We start from the raw sequence: 19197 nt of genomic DNA on the forward strand, positions 1-19197 counted from the left end.
CTGAAATCAACCTGGTACACCTGTTAATTGCAAATAGCTTATATCCTTGAGCCACTTTAATAATTTCATATATTTTAGCTAAATTATTAACATCACACAACAGACACCTGAGGAGAAATCTAAATAACAGTGAGAGGAGAGAAAGAACTCCAACAGAGAATACCAGGAACACTAAATCACTGGGGACTCAGAGATTGGAAGGCGAGTGAGGGTGGGAATTCCACCCAACCCCTTTATAAAATGACTGAGCAAGACTTTGTAAGTAACGGAAGCACAGCAATTTTGAGATCGCCTATTGCGATCCTGAGAAGAGTCAACCTGAAGAAGTGATTTAATCTCACACGAAACCTACAAAACCAAAACTAATCTTAAACCCAACATGTGGCATCCATAATGCCAAGGCAATGAAACAAATCAAAAAGTCACCATGATTTTGCAACTAAACAAATAAATGTCCATGAGAATCCTCTGCTATTTGATCTCTCTGTGTTCGCTCTGTCCTTTCCTTTCTTCTTTGGAGAATTTATTTTATGCCCTGAAATTCTTCTGAGTCCCTATACTGCTGATAGTGGCAGGGAAGCCCTATATGTGTTTTGTATGTATGTTTGTTGTTGTTTTGTTAATCCTCACCCTAGGATATTTTTCCATTGATTTTTAGAGAGAGTAGAAGAGAGAGGGAAAGACAGAGAGAAATATCCATGTGAGAGAAACACATTGATTGGTTGCCTCCTTCATGCACCCTGCCCGACCAGGGCCCTGGGCTGGGGAAAGCCTGCAACCGAGGTACATGCCCTTGACCAGAATTGAACCCAGGACCCTTCAGTCCACAGGCTGACACTCTATCCACTGAGCTAAACCATCCAGGGCTATATGTGTTTTGAAACCACTGGATTTTTTTTAAATGAGACCCTATGAAAATAATATTCTACTGTTACTTCAGCTTTTATTGCATCAATAATAACTGACATTATTAAGTCCAATAGACACAGCTTTTTCAGAACCTGTTTCCATAATTATTAGGATATTTTGTAACTTTCTCGCTGTCATATCACCAACATAAACTAAGTGATACTCATCTACCTTGTCAACGCCACACAAGGCCTTTAGGAAAAACTCAGTGAATGTGTTGAATAAGATAATGAGTGGATTCTAGAATTATTCAAACTGCAGCTCTCTGGATTAATCAACACTTTTCCTTGGTTTATACAGGTTTACACACAAGCACACACAGGCACAAGTATTTTCAAAGAGTCGTACCTCCCAGAGTAGCAGATAGCAAGAAATGGGTCCCATATTTCTTGATAAGGTTTTCTGTGATTTGCTGAAGGGTAGGCCGACGTCCCAAAAGTCTGATGTTACGGAAGAATTCGGGGGCAAGAGGCAGAGGGGAGCCGAGGAAATTTCTTCTCTCAACTGCCAGGTTATTTACTTTCCAGCGGCCAAACTCCCTGAAAAGCAAATTTATTTTTTTATTCATAAATACATAATCTAGCTGAAGTTTTTCATTTGTCAAGTTCACTTGGTAGGTTAGCTGGGGTCTCTAAGTTCCTTACAGCACTCCTTACTTATAATACTATGTCACGTGTTATGAGTAGGAGAAGCAATATTTATCCATTTATTTAATTGGAGTACATATTCTAAAACCAGGTCATGTAGAGGAAAAAATAAGCCACTTAAACAGTTCCCACTGATTCCTCACCACCCCAAGAAGCAAAAAATAAAAAATCATTTCACTATGCATAGAATTTGAATGTAAAGTTGTTAAAAAGGAAAAACTAAAGTAATATTTTTTTTTCATTTTCTAAGGGAAGTTGAAAAAAAAAGAATGAATTTATTTTCATCACTCTAATGATTCCTTTGTCTATTCACTTTAGAGTGAAAATGTAAAAACTCAAGGACATTCTAAAGCTGTAGAAGAATTTTAAAAGCCTGATCAAATGAGAAACTGTTTTTGTTTGTTTGGTGTTTTGTTTTTTCTTACAATAATTATTGTGGACAACATACTTTGAAACCCAAATTCAACCCGAGTAGCAATTTCTCAAATTGCAGAATGACTTTTAGGGATATACCAAATTTAAAAAATGGCAGGAATAGTTATAAAACAGTTTTAACAAATTTGTCATTTTCTGAAATCAGTCAATAAAACCAATTCCCGCCCCCCGCAAAAAAAAGCATTTCATTAATAGTTTACTATTTACTGTCTATTATTATCAGAAATCTTGCTAATAATATAGATGAGTGTAGGAAAACCTCTGACCTCAAGGGCTCAAAAATGATACTACGCGAGATAACATGGGGTGAATTCCTTGCAATTCAGATAAAATATTTTTATGTTGCTCAATGGTTGAGCATCAACCTATGAACCAGGAGGTCACTGTTCTATTCCTGGTCAGAGCACATGCCCAGGTTGCGGGCTCGATCTCCAGTAGGGGGCGTGCAGGAGGCAGTCGATCAATGATTCTCTCTCATCATTGATACTTCTATATCTCTCTCCCTCTCTCTTCTTCTCTGAAATCAATAAAAATATATTTCAAAAAATTAAAAAAAAGAAATCTTTTCTTGTAAAGCTATCAAGATTAAGGGATTATTAGTTGGTTTATTCGCTTACTTTCTAGCAAGATAATCTCTAGCACATCATGACTGACACAGAGCACTTTGACCTTGGGGTAACGTGAGAAACAAGAAGAACCCAATGACTGTGCCGACATTGCCATCTTGGGGTGCAGTTTTTTCTTTCCTGGAGATTAAGGTTCACCTGAGTTGCAACTAGACCGGGCATTCATTACATTTTGGAAAAAAGGAAGCGACGGGGTGCTGAGTTGAAAACACGCTGTAGGGTGTGGTTATCAGGAGGAGAGCATTTTCCCTAGCATCCACCCCAGCAGACGCGTTATGCTGATGTTAAATAAGAGCACTGTTGTATCGAAATAATGCTACCTGAAGCCTTCACAGAACATAAATGCCTTCCCATCATAACGCTGGGCATCTCGGATGAAATAGGCACAATCATTAGAGTTTAATGTAACTTGGCCCTTTTAGAGGCGCCGCCGTTCTGCACAGCACACCAATGGGCCGTAACCAGCTCAGCCAGAACATTACTTGGAAAATGTTTTTGTTGGCACGAAGGAGCCTCTATTAGTTGATTAGAGTTGTATGTTTGCTGCTCAAAATTCTGACCTGCGAGCGTCCGTTATTCTGTGTCCATGTAATGTGTACTTTCCTACCACAGTAGGTATTGTCATTTATCCTGACCCTGCGCCCAACAAAGCCTGGGAAGCAAGAATGATATCAATACATTCTACTTCCATCATGCTTACGTCATTGCCACATTGCTGTTGACCTTTTTTAAAAAAAGTTAGTATTTAAGTTCTATGTAAATACATAAATGTACTCATTGTGTTTAAAATATACTCACTACTATGATTTCTTTAAAATGACACATGTAGAGTTGGTCCCCCCAAATATAGGAGCTATGAAGGTTGATATTAGATATTTTTAACTCAATATCAAAGGAAAAGCAGCATAAAAACTAGATGATGCAGCCCGGCCAGTGTGGCTCAGTGGTTGAGGTCACGGTTCGATTCCCAGTCAGGGCTCATGCCTGAGTTGCAGGTTTGATCCCCAGTGTGGGACATGCAGGAGGCAGCCGATCAATGATTCTCTCTCATCATTGATGCTTCTATCTCTCTCTCCCTCTCCCTTCCTCTCTGAAATCAGTACAAATATTTTTTTTTAATAATTCGATGATGCAGTTGCTCAAATATCTTTATCTGTTCATTTACACCAAATAAAGTGGCTTGTCTAAGCCCTAAAGACTATTATTACATTACCTTTCACAGTACTACACTGGTTGGCTTATAATTTTAATTCTATCAATATTCATTGAAATACCCAGGCAATACAGCATATTATAACACCCGAGCACTAATCCACTGTGAACAAACCCAGCATAAAAATCATAAATGGACTCACCAATCTTCAGTAGCAATAACCTTCTAATTATATCTGTAAAATCATACTGATCTTAAGAAATGCCACTAGTAATCAATATTCCGGTTCCCTGATTGTGTTATGGGTAACGACTAGATACAGAATTAGCTCCTTTGACATCCTTTTGGTGTAGCTCCCGCATCTCACAAGCGATGCCCTGAGATGCGGGGCCTGGAAAAGGGAGAAGTTCCCAGCGGCCTGGAGTTCAGGGGCCCTGAAGCCAGCACTGCTGGAGCAGCTGAATGCTAACCAGCTGGCAGGCGACACCAGCCACTGTCTTTCGTGGCCTGACTGGAGACACTGATGCCACATTTTTTAATACTTCCCAGCTCTGGGGGTCTTCCAAGCTTGGAAGGTCTTTTTGGATGAGGCTGGGAATTTCGCAGCATAAATCCATGCACATAAAGCACAATGGCGAACATGAGTTATGTACAATGTTCACAGGCAGCGTTTCTGGGGAGCTCCATTCATGACTGGGGTCTTTGGAAGGAGCTGCCAGACTCCGAGGCGATGAGAAGACTCGGATTAGCAATGATGGCACCAAACAGTGCCCCTCCCTGGAAAGCAGAAAGAATGCCTTGTAGCTATGGCATCTTAAAAAAAGATTTTTTTTTTATTGATTTCAGAGCGGTAGGGAGAGGGAGAAAGAGAGAGAATCATTGATCGGCTGCCTCCTGCATGCCTCCTACTGGGGATCAAGCCGGCAACCCAGGCATGTGCCCTGACCAGGAATTGAACCCCGATCTCCTGGTTCTAAGTTGATGCTCAATCACTGAGCCACACCATCCAATCCAGGCACTATGTTCTCTGGACTACAGAATGAAATAAAATAAAATGGTGGTGGGATTATAGATAATTTTTTTAAAAATATATTTTATTGATTTTTTACAGAGAGGAAGAGAGAGGGACAGAGAGTTAGAAACATCGATGAGAGAGAAACATCGATCAGCTGCCTCCTGCACACCCCCTACTGGGGATGTGCCCGAAACCAAGGTACATGCCCTTGACCGGAATCGAACCTGGGACCCTTCAGTCCGCAGGCCGATGCTCTATCCACTGAGCCAAACCGGTTTCGGCTATAGATAATTTTTTAAAGAATGGTCTGGTGGCCCTAACTGGTTTGGCTCAGTGGATAGAGCGTCGGCTTGTGGACTCAAGGGTCCCAGGCTCGATTCCGGTCAAGGGCATGTACCTTGATTGCAGGCACATCCCCAGTAGGAGGTGTGCAGGAGGCAGCTGATCAATGTTGCTCTCTCATCGATGTTTCTAACTCTCTATCCCTCTCCCTTCCTCTCTGTAAAAAAATCAGTAAAATATATTTTTAAAAAAAGTCTGGTGTGGCTAGTGATATATCCTTCTAGATCCTCAAGTATTTTTAGGTCGATGGAATGACTGAAAGTTATTTAAATTTTATCTTATATCATTTTAAATCATATTATAACCATAGTATAACAGAGAGGGTCTTATTTAAATTTTTATAAAAATAATGCAGAATTCAATTATCATAGTCACTGCCATTATTCCCAAAGGTAATTAATTTAATAGGATATAAAGGTGCCACATGTTTGTATGATCACAGATATAAATAATATAGTAATTTATATTAACCATGTTTGAATTAAACCACTTGTTTGAGCAGATGCTAGCAAAAGCGTTGATGTAAAAAATATACATGCATGCTATCAATGAATGACCTTGTATGTTGAAGAGAGAGGGGGTTATGTAACAAGCAAACTCATTTCCTTCTAAATTTTGGAAGTACAGTTTAACATCTGTTAGCACTTATCACAATTGCTCATCAATCACATACATATAATTATACAGATTTGGTAATTATTGATCAGCGTAGAGAAGACACACTGAGCTAAAATAAAACACCCACTCTGGTTCTCTCTATAAAAGAAATAAACAAATATAAGGTCTCCATTTTTCACATTTCTAATTTAAAAAGTAATTCTTTATCTTGGTTAATAAGTGGAAAATATTTAAATATTTGGGGGGAGGTAATGCTAGTTTTTCAAAAGACAATGGGCATGTTTTCATATGTTTCTTGGCCTTCCTTCTGTCTTCTTTCAAAAAGTATCTATTTAGGTCTGTTGCCCATTTTTTTTGATTGGGTTGTTTATCTTCCTTTTGTTAAGTTGTATGAGTTCCCTGTAAATGTTGGAGATTAATCCCTTATCGAGATAACACTGGCAAATATGTTCTCCCATGCAGTGGGCTTTCTTATTGTTTTGTTGATGGTTTCTTTTGCCATAGCTAAGATTTGGAAACAGCCTAAGTGCCCATCAGATTAAAAAACTGTGGTACCTCTACACAATGGAATACTATGCTGTGGTAAAAAAGAAGGAGTTCTTACCATTTGCAACAGCATGGATGGAACTAGATAGCATTATGCTAAGTGAAATAAGCCAGTCAGAGAAAGATAAATATCACATGATCTCACTCATTTATGGAATATAATCAACAACATCAACTGATGAACAAAAACAGATCCAGAGACAGAGAAGCATCGATCAGACCATCAAACCTCAGAGGGAAGTTAGGAGAGAGGGGGTAAGGGGGAGAGATCAACCAAATGACTTATATGCATGCATATAGGCCTAACCAATGGACACAGACAACAGGGGGTTGAGGGCACAAGTGGAGGGGGGGTGAGGGGTTATGGGGGGATAAGGACACATATGTAATAACTTAATCAATAAAGAAATTAAAAAACAACAACAATGGGTTTAGGAGTCAGATATCTGAAGTCTCAAATCCCATTCTCACCAATTCAATTCACAAAATCCAGAGCTCTATGAATGTTAGCAAGTGGTTAACATATGTAAAATACTTCTGGATATATACACAGTTTAGCTGTGTTTTATAATGCATGGATTTGAAAGACATATACATTTAAAATGTTAACATCCAAAATTAATCATCATATCACCATCCAATGCGGTGAGGCGATTCCGAGGCATGATCTTATGGAAGAAGTAACAATACTCTAATAATTAGACACCATATTTTAATTTTCCAAGTTTGAGCGTTAGAAGCAGATAGAAGTTACCTTTTTGTTAAATTTAATAGTGAAATCATGCCAAGAAGATCCCCAGAGAATAATTAAATTAATTGTTTGGCTTTTAAAAAATTGCATTTATTGGCGACAATGGTTAATGAAATTATATAGGTTTCCAGTGCACAACTCTATAACACGCCTGTATATTGTATTGTGTGTTCACCACCCCAAGTCTAGTCTCCTTCTATTACCATTTATCCCCTTTTACCCTCTTAACCCTCCCCCCCACCTCCCTTTCCCTTCGGGAATCACCATGCTTTTGTCTGTGTCTATGAGTTTTTTTTATTTATTTTATTTTATTTTTTGCTTAATTACATCACCCTTTTCACCAAGCTCTGCAACCCCCACTCTTATAGCTGTCAGTCTGTTCTCTGTATCTAGGAGTCTATTTCTATTTTGCTTGTTAATTTTGTTCGTTAGATCCCAAAATGAGTGAAATCATATGGTACTTGTAGAAATGTTAGTATTTGGGTATCCACATAAACATAAGTTAAATGGTGTAATGACTCTTCTGATGAGATTTTAATTATAAGTTTTGATAAGACAAATATTTTGTGTGGGGTTAGGGTGCTGTGAAATTAAAGGTGACCATGCTTTTTATAAAGCTGGTATATTCTACTTAGAAGGCTGTAACTAGGCGAAACAGAAAAAAAAATAGTCAATAAATACTGAAAAGGAAGGAGTAAGAAAATATAAGTCAAACGTGAAGAAATCAGGTTGCTTTTTAATGGAATTATTAAATGGACACTAAAAAAAGATGAGCTTTTAATATCAAAAGCGAGCCATTTCTTCATTTATTCATTTTAGACTAAAAGAGCAATGAAGACTTCTAACAAGTGGCCTCACTCACTCTGGTCTGAGCTTGAGTAACTATTTTATTAATTAGGAATTAGGACTCTTCTGAAAGAACGAGGTCAATGAAAAGTTAGTAAAGCTGGAAGCCCAGATGGTGCTGAATTCACCCAACTACAGTGAACTCCCTGGATTTGGCTCGTTCCCATTGCTCAGTCATTCGTGTGATGCATGTGAAAATCTGACAAGTTGGAAAATTGCCAGTCATTGGCTCAGTCAATGGAAGATGACTCAGTTCTACAGGCCCAGACACAATAAGTACCTTCTTGTTCCCTCAGGTATTTTTAAAAACAACTAACTCTATAATAAAAAAATTTAACAATCAAAAGAAAATCACAGATAGTTTAATTTTCCCCCATGAGTTACTAATTCAAATAACCATTCACATAAAAGTTAGTAAGTACATGGTCATCTATTAGAGAAATAATGCTGTGTATACAATCCTATCTAATAAAATGGTAATATGCAAATTAACCATCACTCCATCACAAAAGATGGCAGCGCCTAGTCCTCTCAGCCCTACTGGAGTCCCCCAGTCCCAGGGGGGCAGCTGCTGAGAGTGGGCAGCGCGAGTGGCCTGGTGGAATGCTTGCTTTGTCGCCACGGCGACGAGACAAGTGTTCTGCGCCTGGCCGCGGATGGGCCTCTGGGCCATGGAGAGCCTCTGGGCAGCAGGCAAAGAGTGGCCAGGCCCTGTAGAAAGCTACAGGTGCACGAATTCCTGCACAGGGCTACTAGTAAATTGATAAAAGAAGTTTAAAACATGGAAATATGTACAAAGGAAGGATTCTGTATTCACACATTTTGCACTAAATTATTTAGCATTAAATGACTGAATAAATCCTTTGTCACGTAGATCCTTATTCTTCTATGCCATTGGTTGGCAAACTCATTAGTCAACAGAGCCAAATATCAACAGTACAACGATTGAAATTTCTTTTGAGAGCCAAATTTTTTAAACTTAAACTTCTTCTAACGGCACTTCATCAAAATAGACTTGACCAGCCTGTGGTATTTTGTGGAAGAGCCACACTCAAGGGGCCAAAGAGCTGCACGTGGCTCGCGAGCCGCAGTTTGCTGACCACGGTTCTATGCTATAAAATCAAGCACATGGACTTAAAAAATTCAGGTGTCTTATGTTCTACTTTTCCTTCTGATTTCCTCATTTAAATTTATATAACTGTGTAGAAAATAATTACACCCTTAAACTTCTCAAGATTAAATAAATCTCGAGATATCTCGTATGTGACTGATAATACTTGGCAAGGACTTACATATGGAAAATTCTCCTGCAGCATCATGTCATATTCATACATTTTAACAATAAAATGTTATCATTTGCTTTGCAATATTCAACTGATGCTCTGTGAAAACAAAGATCGCTGCAATCAATCCTACCTTGCATCGATTTTCTTGCTGAAGACTCACAATAATGCTGCAGGGCACTTGTAATTATTATCAGTATTTTATAAATGATGCAATAAGGTGCAGTAGAGATACTTGCGTGCTCTGAAACAGTTTATAAATCAGCACTACCCAAGGGAAATATATTGTGGACCAGGAATTTTACTGATAGTGGGAGGGTGACATTATCGAGAGGGAAGCGAAGAGAAGGTGGATAGCCGTTGTGGAGGCCAAGGACGCATTCTGGTGGTGAATAAAGTGTGGCCAAGGATAAACATTACGACTTTGAGAGGAAACAAAGGGATGTGATTTATTCGTAATATGACCTTGTGAAAAGCATATCTTACCTCTTCAAGGTAATAGATTCTTTTGGAATGAAAGCTAAAGCAGGGGATAAAGGCAGGTGTCCCATTTTAGGGAAAATGGTGATGACCTTCATCTAGTGGATCAAGTTTGCAACGTAGCAAACATTTCTGTAGTCTGTCTGGGTAGAGCAGGGTTTTTTGGTTTGTTTGTTTGTTTTTAATTAATTAATTAATTTTGTTTTTACTAGAGCTCACTTATCTTTGCACAGATAATCGAGATTCATTGTACAACAGCCACAATCAGAGTCAGAATGAGGTAAAGGGACCCGATCAGGATAAATGGTTGACATAAATGTCGCATCTCAAAAGTAGACAGATAATTCCTGTGCATAAAATTCATAAAATCTTTTTAGGACATTCAATTAAAAAGTACTATTATAAAATAATATATTACCTCAATCTTTATCATTGCTCGATTTTTATAGCCTTGCTTAACAGGGAAAATTGCAATTGACAATACTAATTTCTCAAATAATAAATCATTCCCATGAAAAATATATGGTACTGAGGCGAAGCGGGTTCTTTGAGTCCTTGAGTCTCTACTGAATGCAAAATACTCTGTGTCTTGTGTAGTGTGTTTTGTCAGTTTTCAGATCTGAAAACCAAGGCCTACCTAGTTAGGCTTGATTAAATTATATGCAAAACTGGAATAGAACTTAAAAGTTAAAACATACAATTTATATTAAAACATTTTTAGTGTTTTTTTAGTGCAAAGTATTGTGAGGAACTGAATGTCCTATTATAGACATCTTTAAATCGATCCTAAAAATGAGAATAATGTTATTAGTCAAATCAGGAAGGAAAAGTCTGCTCTGTCTAAATGTTATGGTCATACTCCTACTCCCCTATGTCTACACAAATAGCCTTATACATAGAGGCACTTAATACATTTTAACAGATAAAAAGAAATGCCATATATTTATTTAAGCCAGTTGTTATCACACATTTAATGATATTTACTCCTTTAATGCAAATTCTAATTTTTCTTTTTGTAATTAAAATGTTTTTCAAGTGTAGATTATACGCATCAGTAATTCTAAGCATGGCTTATTTCTAAAGAAAAGCTTCTGTATTTAGAAATAGTTTCCTTTTTTTCTCTGTTCTTACATCTGTGCATTGAAATGGTAACAAAAAGACGATGAAAACAATGAACAAAGTTTCCATTTCCAGCAAAATGGTGGAATGTCTCTGCCATGGAAATAATTAAATACACTGGACTACAATGAATCTTTTAAAATATGCTAAACTGGCAAGAAAATTAAAGTTCCTCAGAAGCAAATGTGAAAAAGCTAGAACAGAAACATCAGAAAATAAAAATGAGAAACTATGTAGACTGAACAAGACTATGTGTCAGCAACTCCTGGATAATCTGAAGTAGTTCTAAGCATGAAATTTGTCATCTCAGATGCTTACATTAGAAACAAACAAACAAAAAAGACTGAAAAGGAGTTCAATTTACACTGTAATGGAAAAATAAAACAAAAGCAAGAAAGAAAAAAAGAAAAGATAGAGAAAAGGTATTAACACCAAAAAATATAATAGAGAGAATCAATAAAGACAAAAGTTGATTCTTTGATGTGGACAACAAAAGTAAAAACAGACAAACAGGGCTACATCAAAATTAAAAGGACACAAGCAACAGAGTACAAAAGCAACGGAATGAGTGGTGATATCTGCGAATCACATATGGGATAAGAGGTTAATATCCAGCATACATCAAGACGTTCTATAACACAACAGAAACCAGCAAATGAAAAGAGCCTGATTATAAAATAGTCAAGGCACTGGAATGGATATTTCTCCTTCAAAGATTCACAAATGTCCCACACACATAGGGAAAGATGTTCAACGTCACTAAACATTAAAAAAATGGTGCCAGTCTAGTGAATGCTCAGATGCCTAGGGCAGCAATTTTCAACCTTTTCAATCTCACAGCACACATTAAACTAATTACTAAAATTCTGTGGCACACCAAAAAATAGATTACATTTTTGCCTATTTGGCCAAAAAAAATAAATAAATAAAGTATAAGTTTTATTCATTCACACCATATGGCTATTGTTGGGTTGGCTGTTGCCATTTTTTTTTATTTGACAATCTAAGGGAAAAGAGGTCAGTACCCTTGACTAAATAGTCAGGTACTGCATGTTTTAAAAATTCTTGAGGCACGCCTTTGAAAATCTCTGGCCCAGCGGCATGGCGGTTCTGTTTTCTGAATATAAATTCAAAGCATATGGTCTCTTAATCGCACAGAATATTTAAAAATCAAGCCTGCTATGTGATAACTATCTCTAAGGTCACCTTGTGGATGAAAACACTTAATAATAAAAGCATTTTTATGTTTAAGTAACCAACCACATTTGAATTGGTGCCAAAAATTAATAGGAAATGATGATCTTATATAAATTGTGTTATTGCAAAGGTCAATATAATAATTAATCCAAAGAATTCCTACAGAGTTGAAAATGGGCTATAATGTAAAGATGTTATAAAAGGGAATATATATGTGTGTATATATATATGTATTTCGAAGAGCTCAAATAAATCTTGGAATAACATCAAAATGAAGAGAAGTCAAAATACAGAATTTATATGTTCCCAAGAGGTATTTGAAATCAAATCAGTTTAGGTTTCTGGGTGATCTCATAAACACATCTACGTTACTCATTCAGCAGAGGCTGAAATGAATAGAGCTGCCTTTTCTTGTTGTTCCAAATACTTTAGCTGTGGGTCCAGTTATATCATAAGTTGTCCTTCCATCTCCAAATAGGAAATGAAATAGACCTGAAGATGCCTGTTCAATATTTTCAGGTTTCCTTTTGAAAAGATTTCCCCCAAAGTAACGGAGAGCTTTCAGCTGGGAGAGGCACAAAGGTTTTGAAAAGTAGAGCAAGATAACATTTCTTAAATTAAAGCTCTGAAATACTGACCCCAAATCTTAAATTAAATCTCATTTTGTATCCTCAGATAATGAGATAGCTGAGAATATGGGTGATATTTGGGGGAGAAATGTCACATCACATGCTAAGGGTTATTTCGTTCATAGTCTCTAACACTTAATTGGAAATCTTTGCCAACCTGTGGATATAGTACCCTTTTCTGGGACTATGTAATTTCTCATTCGATTCGATGTGAGTTTAAAATATTTATTTCAAAATAACCAAAGTACCCTTGCAACAATTCCTATTATTATTAACAACAAACTTTACTTTGCAATTTGATTTTACTTCACGAATTACCTTTAACATATACAGAGTACAAGCAATTTACAACAATTTGAAAATAAAAAGGAAGGAAAAGAGTAATTTGTTGGACTTGAGTGCAGTGTAATTAAATATGATGGATAAAACTGAATGTCTCATTAATTAAGAAGGGAGAATTGGTATCATCCAAGGTTTCTGTCTTCCTCAAGGGGAGCTGGCGAGATGCCTTAGAAAATCAGACCCACCAAATCTGGAAGTGTCTTATTTTGATGCATGCAGCTCAAGCCAATGAGTAAAATGAAAGTGAAAGGTAGAGGTACCAGTTAGCATAGATGAATCAGGAGTCGGGGTGTGGGGTGGTGAGGAGGGCAATGCGAATGGTAAAAATGGCGAAATACGATGCACAAAAACAATGTGGATTTAATACTTTTTATGAAATAGGGAAGGCTCTCTGAGGGCAAAAAGAACTACAAATGAAAACTCGGCGCACTGGGGGATATATATTTGAACAGTAATCACATACAATGTCAAGTATATCTATTCAGTTTTACATGTGCAACTTACTCGTATGATAACATCATCAACAAGAATCTAGGTGAGATCTATGCCCCAGCTACTCTGATAAGCGCTTTCTAGGTTTCAGCTTACTTTATCCTCATAACAACCCCGAGGTACCTCTGGTGTTCTCCCTGTATGATGAAGAAGGAAACTGAGATTTAAGGAAGAAAATTACAGACACACATAAAGAAAGGCCAGATTCTAGTCCAGAGTCACCCAACCTTAACGGCTGCTCATTGCTTGAGCTTCATACTGGTCATGTGGATACTTCGTGCACTAAATACACAGAACATTTTTCCAGTCTTACTATGAAATTTAGAAAATATACAGCGAAGTGCTTTAATGTCTTGGCTGATCTTTCTCCGTCACAGGCGGTTTTTTAAAGTAAAATATAGCTGAAAGAGATGTTAAGAATTACCTGCCCACTTACTAAAGACTTGGTGTTTTTTTGCTTACATTATCCAACTATCTTCAAATACTGAGCACTGTGTTAGACATTTTGATGCATTAAAAGAGTATTTTAAAACCTGGATCTCTATCCAGGTTAAAACTACATCCAAAAGTATACTTTATCATGGAGAATAAAATATCTGAAAAACATACACACTGATAGTATGTTGTAAGAATAAGGAGAAAGGTATAATTCATGGTAACCAAGGAAATAAACTTCTAGGAAAGTAGGTTATATTTGAAACAGCAAAAGGAGTATTCATGTATCAATAAAGGAAAACTGACAAAAGAGAGTTCTGGAAGGAGAGAACAGTACCGACATTGAGAACCTCATCACCATCATTATCACCATGTCCTGAGAGCTCACTATGTTTCAAGCAGCAATTAATCGCTTCATATTAATCATTTCATCAGAACAATTCCTTTAAATTAACATTTTTTTAAAATTTATATTTTTAAAAATATATAAATATATACATACACACACACACACACACATTGTTTATTGATTTTAGAGAGGAAGGGAGAGGGAGAGAGAGAGAAATATCAATGATGAGAATCATTAGTCGGCTGCCTCCTGCATGCCCCATACTGGAGATCGAACTCACAACCCAAGCAAGGGCCCTGACCGGGAATCAAACCATGACCTCCTGGTTCATAGGTCAACACTCAACCACTGAGCCATGCCTGCTGGCTAACTAACATCTTTATACATATACAAAGGTCAGAAATATGATCATACTTTGGGGATCCAAGATCCTAAGTAGGATTGTATCAATTCAAAGCATTAAAAGTTTCTTATTGAAAATATTCATTAGTTCTGGATATCGGATCAGCTACCAAGAGAAATACACAGATACGTGGATAGGCTGCAATAGGATGATGACAGCTTTTAGGTCTGCCCAAGTCAGTGAGAATGTAATAACAAGCAACAATAACTTAATAAAGGTAAGGAGAAAATCTATTTTCTAGTTATTTTTTAAAATTATTTTTTTCTGTTTAGCATAACAATTGGATAGACAAAGAAAGACTATTAGGTCCATGTTTTCTATGTCACAGTCTCAGAGAATGTTAGCATCGAAATGATGACTTGGTTTTAAAATGCAGATGACACATTTAGTGCTCAAATGCCAGCAATGGCGATGCTCATTCAGAGCCAGAACATTTGCAAAAGGAGGTTAAAAAAAAAACAACAAAAAAAAAAACCCTCTAACTATTGCAAGTCTTCTCTTGAGGAATGAAATGTGCGGTAGTAGTTTATTTTCTATTAATCTGATCAAATTTACCCAACTGAGTAATCAAATAGTAATAAATGAATTAATACTTAAAAGATAAAATGGTATGTACTTGAGAGATATGCTTTGAGGAATACGGCAAGTTTACACACGAATTTTTTTCTCTCATCTGCATCGACTGGTTATTTAACTGCCCTGTGGGGCCGGATATTACAACTCCTGTCACTCACTGGGGTTCTACAAGCAAGCAAGCAAACATGACAAGCAGGACGGAACCATGAGGCAGCTGCGTAAGTGCCGCAAGTGAAAAGCTTTCAGTTACACGCAAAAAACTGTAAGAGAAAATCGCTTTGCAGCCGGAATGTGTAAAAGGCCTGAGTGACAGATCCTTAGCCTTTTTTAAAGAAATATCCACAATTTTACCACCTGAACCCTAAGTAAAGAAAGGTACAAACATGTTTTTACAGGACGGCGAAACTTCTAGAAGAACATGGTATTGAAGATCAGAACTCTAGACCCGTGGTTGGCAAACTGAGGCTTGCGAGCCACATGCGGCTCTTTGACCCCTTGAGTGTGGCTCTTCCACAAAATACCACAGCCTGGGCGAGTCTATTTTGAAGAAGTGGCATTAGAGGAAGTTTAAGTTTAAAAGATTTGGCTCTCCAAAGAAATTTCAATCGTTGTACTGTTGGTGTTTGGCTCTGTTGACTAATGAGTTTGCCGACCAATAATAAATAAATAAAGCCCAGCTGGTGTGGCTCAGTGGTTGAGCATCAATCTATGAAGCAGAAGGTCACAGTTAGATTCCTGGTCAAGGGCACATGCCTGGGCTGTTGGCTAGATCCCCAATAGGGGGCATGCAGAAGGCAGCCCATCCATGATGCTCTCTCATCACTGATATTTCTATCCATCGCTCCCTCTCCCTTCCTCTCAATAAAAATCAATAAAAAAACATATTAAAAATAAATACAAATGACTGCTCCATGGCAATTCATAGTTTAAGAGCAATTAAAATTATTTTCAACCTCTAATGCTTAGTGAAGCTGTATTTCAGAACCAATTTCACCACAAGCCACTGGACACAAACATATTTTCTCCCTAAACAATATGTGAATGCTATCAGTAATAAATTATAACTTACTTGGGGGCAACACTTAGCTTTGATAAACCTCCAGGAAGTGTAATATTTCATTCTATTTCCACAATGACATAAAATACTGCTCTTAATGCATTTGCCGAAATTCTGTAAGTGTTCCTCTTGACTTAAAACTTGTCTAAATTGTTTCATCAATAATTTGATAATTGCCACTACAAATTATCAAATATTTCCAAAATACTATTTCTATATTTGAAATAATTGTCATCAGTGTTTATATAATTAGCTATAAAAATCCTTTGCAACCACAAAGCAGTTATTCTCTTGATGATATTTTTGTCATAAGTTTAGTGAAATAATAATTGGGGCAAAAAGAGAATCAAGGAAGCAGAAAAAAAGGTAGCAACGTTGATGGCTTTTTAACAATTGCTGTGCTTATAATCATCAGGTTATAACATAAATAAATTTGTTTTTCACTGTGCTTAGATTAAAATAAAATGATTAGAAATTAAATGAAAGGCACCTCAGGAGGACAAATACAAGAAAGTCACAAACTTCTAGCGTTGATGTGTGAAAGACTGATACCCAGAAAGAAGCTTATGTAAAATGTTGAAGGAAACAAAAATAAATTTAGAAGAGGTAAGAAAAAAACTTAAAGACACAGACAGTATGATGATTACCAGAGGGAGGGGGTTGGGGGAGGCAGAGATGGTAGAGGACAGATAAATGGTGATGGAAGGAGACTTGACTTGGGGAGATGAACTCACAATACAATATGCAGATTATAGATTATAGATATGTACACCTGAAACTTATACGACTTTATTAACCAATGTCACCCCAATAAAGTCAATTAAAAATAAATCTTAAAGTTGTCTGGGGTAATAAATGGATAGCAAAATTTTTTATTTTCTTACAACTTCCTTAAAAATAACATTTAAACAAATGATTTGCAAGCATAATGCCATCTCTTATTTTATCTCTTTGTTCTTTTACGAGTGGAAGATAAAAAATATGTAGTGGTCAACAGGAGTGAAAGAGCAAATTGTCCCAACTAAAAAGCCCATCATTAAGATGGGATATTTATTGATCATTATATCAATTATGACAAAATAATAGCTATTACCAAAATGTTATTACCAACATTTTTGGGATGCTACTTATAAACGTGACCCAATGCTAATCGATTTGTACCATCTCATTTAATTCTTAACAATAGTTAAGGTAGTTTTCTTCTATAATTTATAGGCAAGAAAATCAAAGTACACATTTTTTTTTTAATTATCCTCCAGGACACAGCTGATTAGTGGTGAAGCGATGATTCAAGGACACATAATAGTTTTCTGAATTCTTTCTTCTAAAGCAAATGCAAAGACAGTGGAGGTTCGCTATTCACACTGTTAACGGCCCTAAGCTTAGTGGAACAGCTCTGCAGTGCGTGGCCAAATCTTAAGTTTTTACGACATCAAAGACTGAATGAACCAAAGTAAAGATAAAGTGAATACAATAAATGCAACACAGACACATTTCAATCAAATTGAACCAAGTATGCATTTCTAAATGATCACATTTTGGCATCACAATTTAAGGCAGAATTCTTCACTATTTTCACTGCTCAGTTTCTGAAATGATGAAAGGGTGGAGAATGGAGTTAAAGTTTCATCTTCAAAAATATCTTCTAATGTCAGAGTCACCTGAACAATCTCCATAGCAATTGATCACCAATGTCTATTTAAACATTTCCTGGGAAAAGGAGATCAATTCTTCATAACAGTGCCCGATCTATAGTATGTGATCTTTCTGCAATCTATTCCACTTCTTTCTGACTTCAACTCATTGATCCCAGTTCTGTCCTCGGAGGAACACATAATTAATTTACTTTCCGGTTCTACCTGGCAGCCTTCAAATATTTTTAGGTCTCCACAGTGACCCCACTGAGTGTCTCATTTCCAGACATGTCCCTGGTTTCGATGCATTGTACCCTAAGCAGCACACTATTACAAGGAAGCACCATTCTCTCCCTCTGCCTCCCAGGCACGCCCACATTAGGGCACCTAGGTCTTTAACTAAACCAAAAATAAAAATGGAAATTTAAACAAAAATAAAAATGTAAAAACCCTAGAAACTTCAGGTTAGGTTCAGATAAGGCCATTGGACAAATGGGATCGAGTGGCTAAGAGATAACCTGATTTTGTCCTTGGATTTCACTTTCCCTTTGACGTGTCTTGCTTCCAAAGGCCCCTGCCCAAGCTGTTTTCAAAAATGAGTTAATTCTCCTTTGAAACCTATGGTCAAAGATATTTGAAAGATTATGGAGGGGAGGGGTTCCTATCACCATTGAAAGAAAATGTAGATCTTTTGAAGTATTTTCTAAAAGATTCCACGTGAAAGTTCTCATCCCACCATAGCTTCTGGGTTTTATTGTATTTGACATTCGAATTTTAGGGTGAGAATGGGGCTAAGGCATATTTCCCTCTTTTTACTGAAGATGGGTGACTCTCTAACCCAGTGGTTCTCAACCTTTCTAATGTCGCGACCCTTTAATACAGTTCCTCATGTTGTGGTGACCCCCAACCACAAAATTATTTTCGTTGCTACTTTATAACTGTAATTTTGCTACTGTTATGAATCATAATATAAATATCTGTAGAGCCTAAGAACATCAGAAAACTCAGATATCTACATTATGATTCATTAACAGTAGCAAAATTACAGTTATGAAGTAGCAACGAAAATAATTTTATGGTTGGGGGTCACCACAACATGAGGAACTGTATTAAAGGGTCATGGCATTAGAAAGGTTGAGAACCACTGCTCTAACCCTTGAAGTGAGATTCTTCCTGCTACAAATAGTGTTGAAAGAAAACTGCTCTGAAAATTGACCATGGTCCGTTCTACATTTATTTTATCTTGGAGCTAAATTGATATCTAAGGTAAATTGTATTGTATTTAGGTGGTGATCTTCCTCCCCCCATCCCCC

At 36.9% G+C, this 19197-nt stretch overlaps 1 protein-coding gene across 2 annotated transcripts in view; it reads right to left on the reverse strand.

Moving 5' to 3' along the window:
• Nucleotides 1-19197, reverse strand: part of BRINP3 (BMP/retinoic acid inducible neural specific 3) — a 199555-nt gene that overhangs the window by 82434 nt on the left and 97924 nt on the right. Inside the window, exon 3 of one of the 2 annotated variants that reach the window (XM_028158072.2) lies at nucleotides 1258-1448. The exons of the other annotated variant lie outside the window; for it this stretch is intronic. Coding sequence (XP_028013873.1) covers nucleotides 1258-1448 — 191 coding nt within the window. The remainder of the gene's footprint in view (nucleotides 1-1257; nucleotides 1449-19197) is intronic. 2 annotated transcript variants of the gene reach the window in all.

Source organism: Eptesicus fuscus, chromosome 24 (genome assembly GCF_027574615.1).
Source record: "Eptesicus fuscus isolate TK198812 chromosome 24, DD_ASM_mEF_20220401, whole genome shotgun sequence".
NCBI lineage: Eukaryota > Metazoa > Chordata > Mammalia > Chiroptera > Vespertilionidae > Eptesicus > Eptesicus fuscus.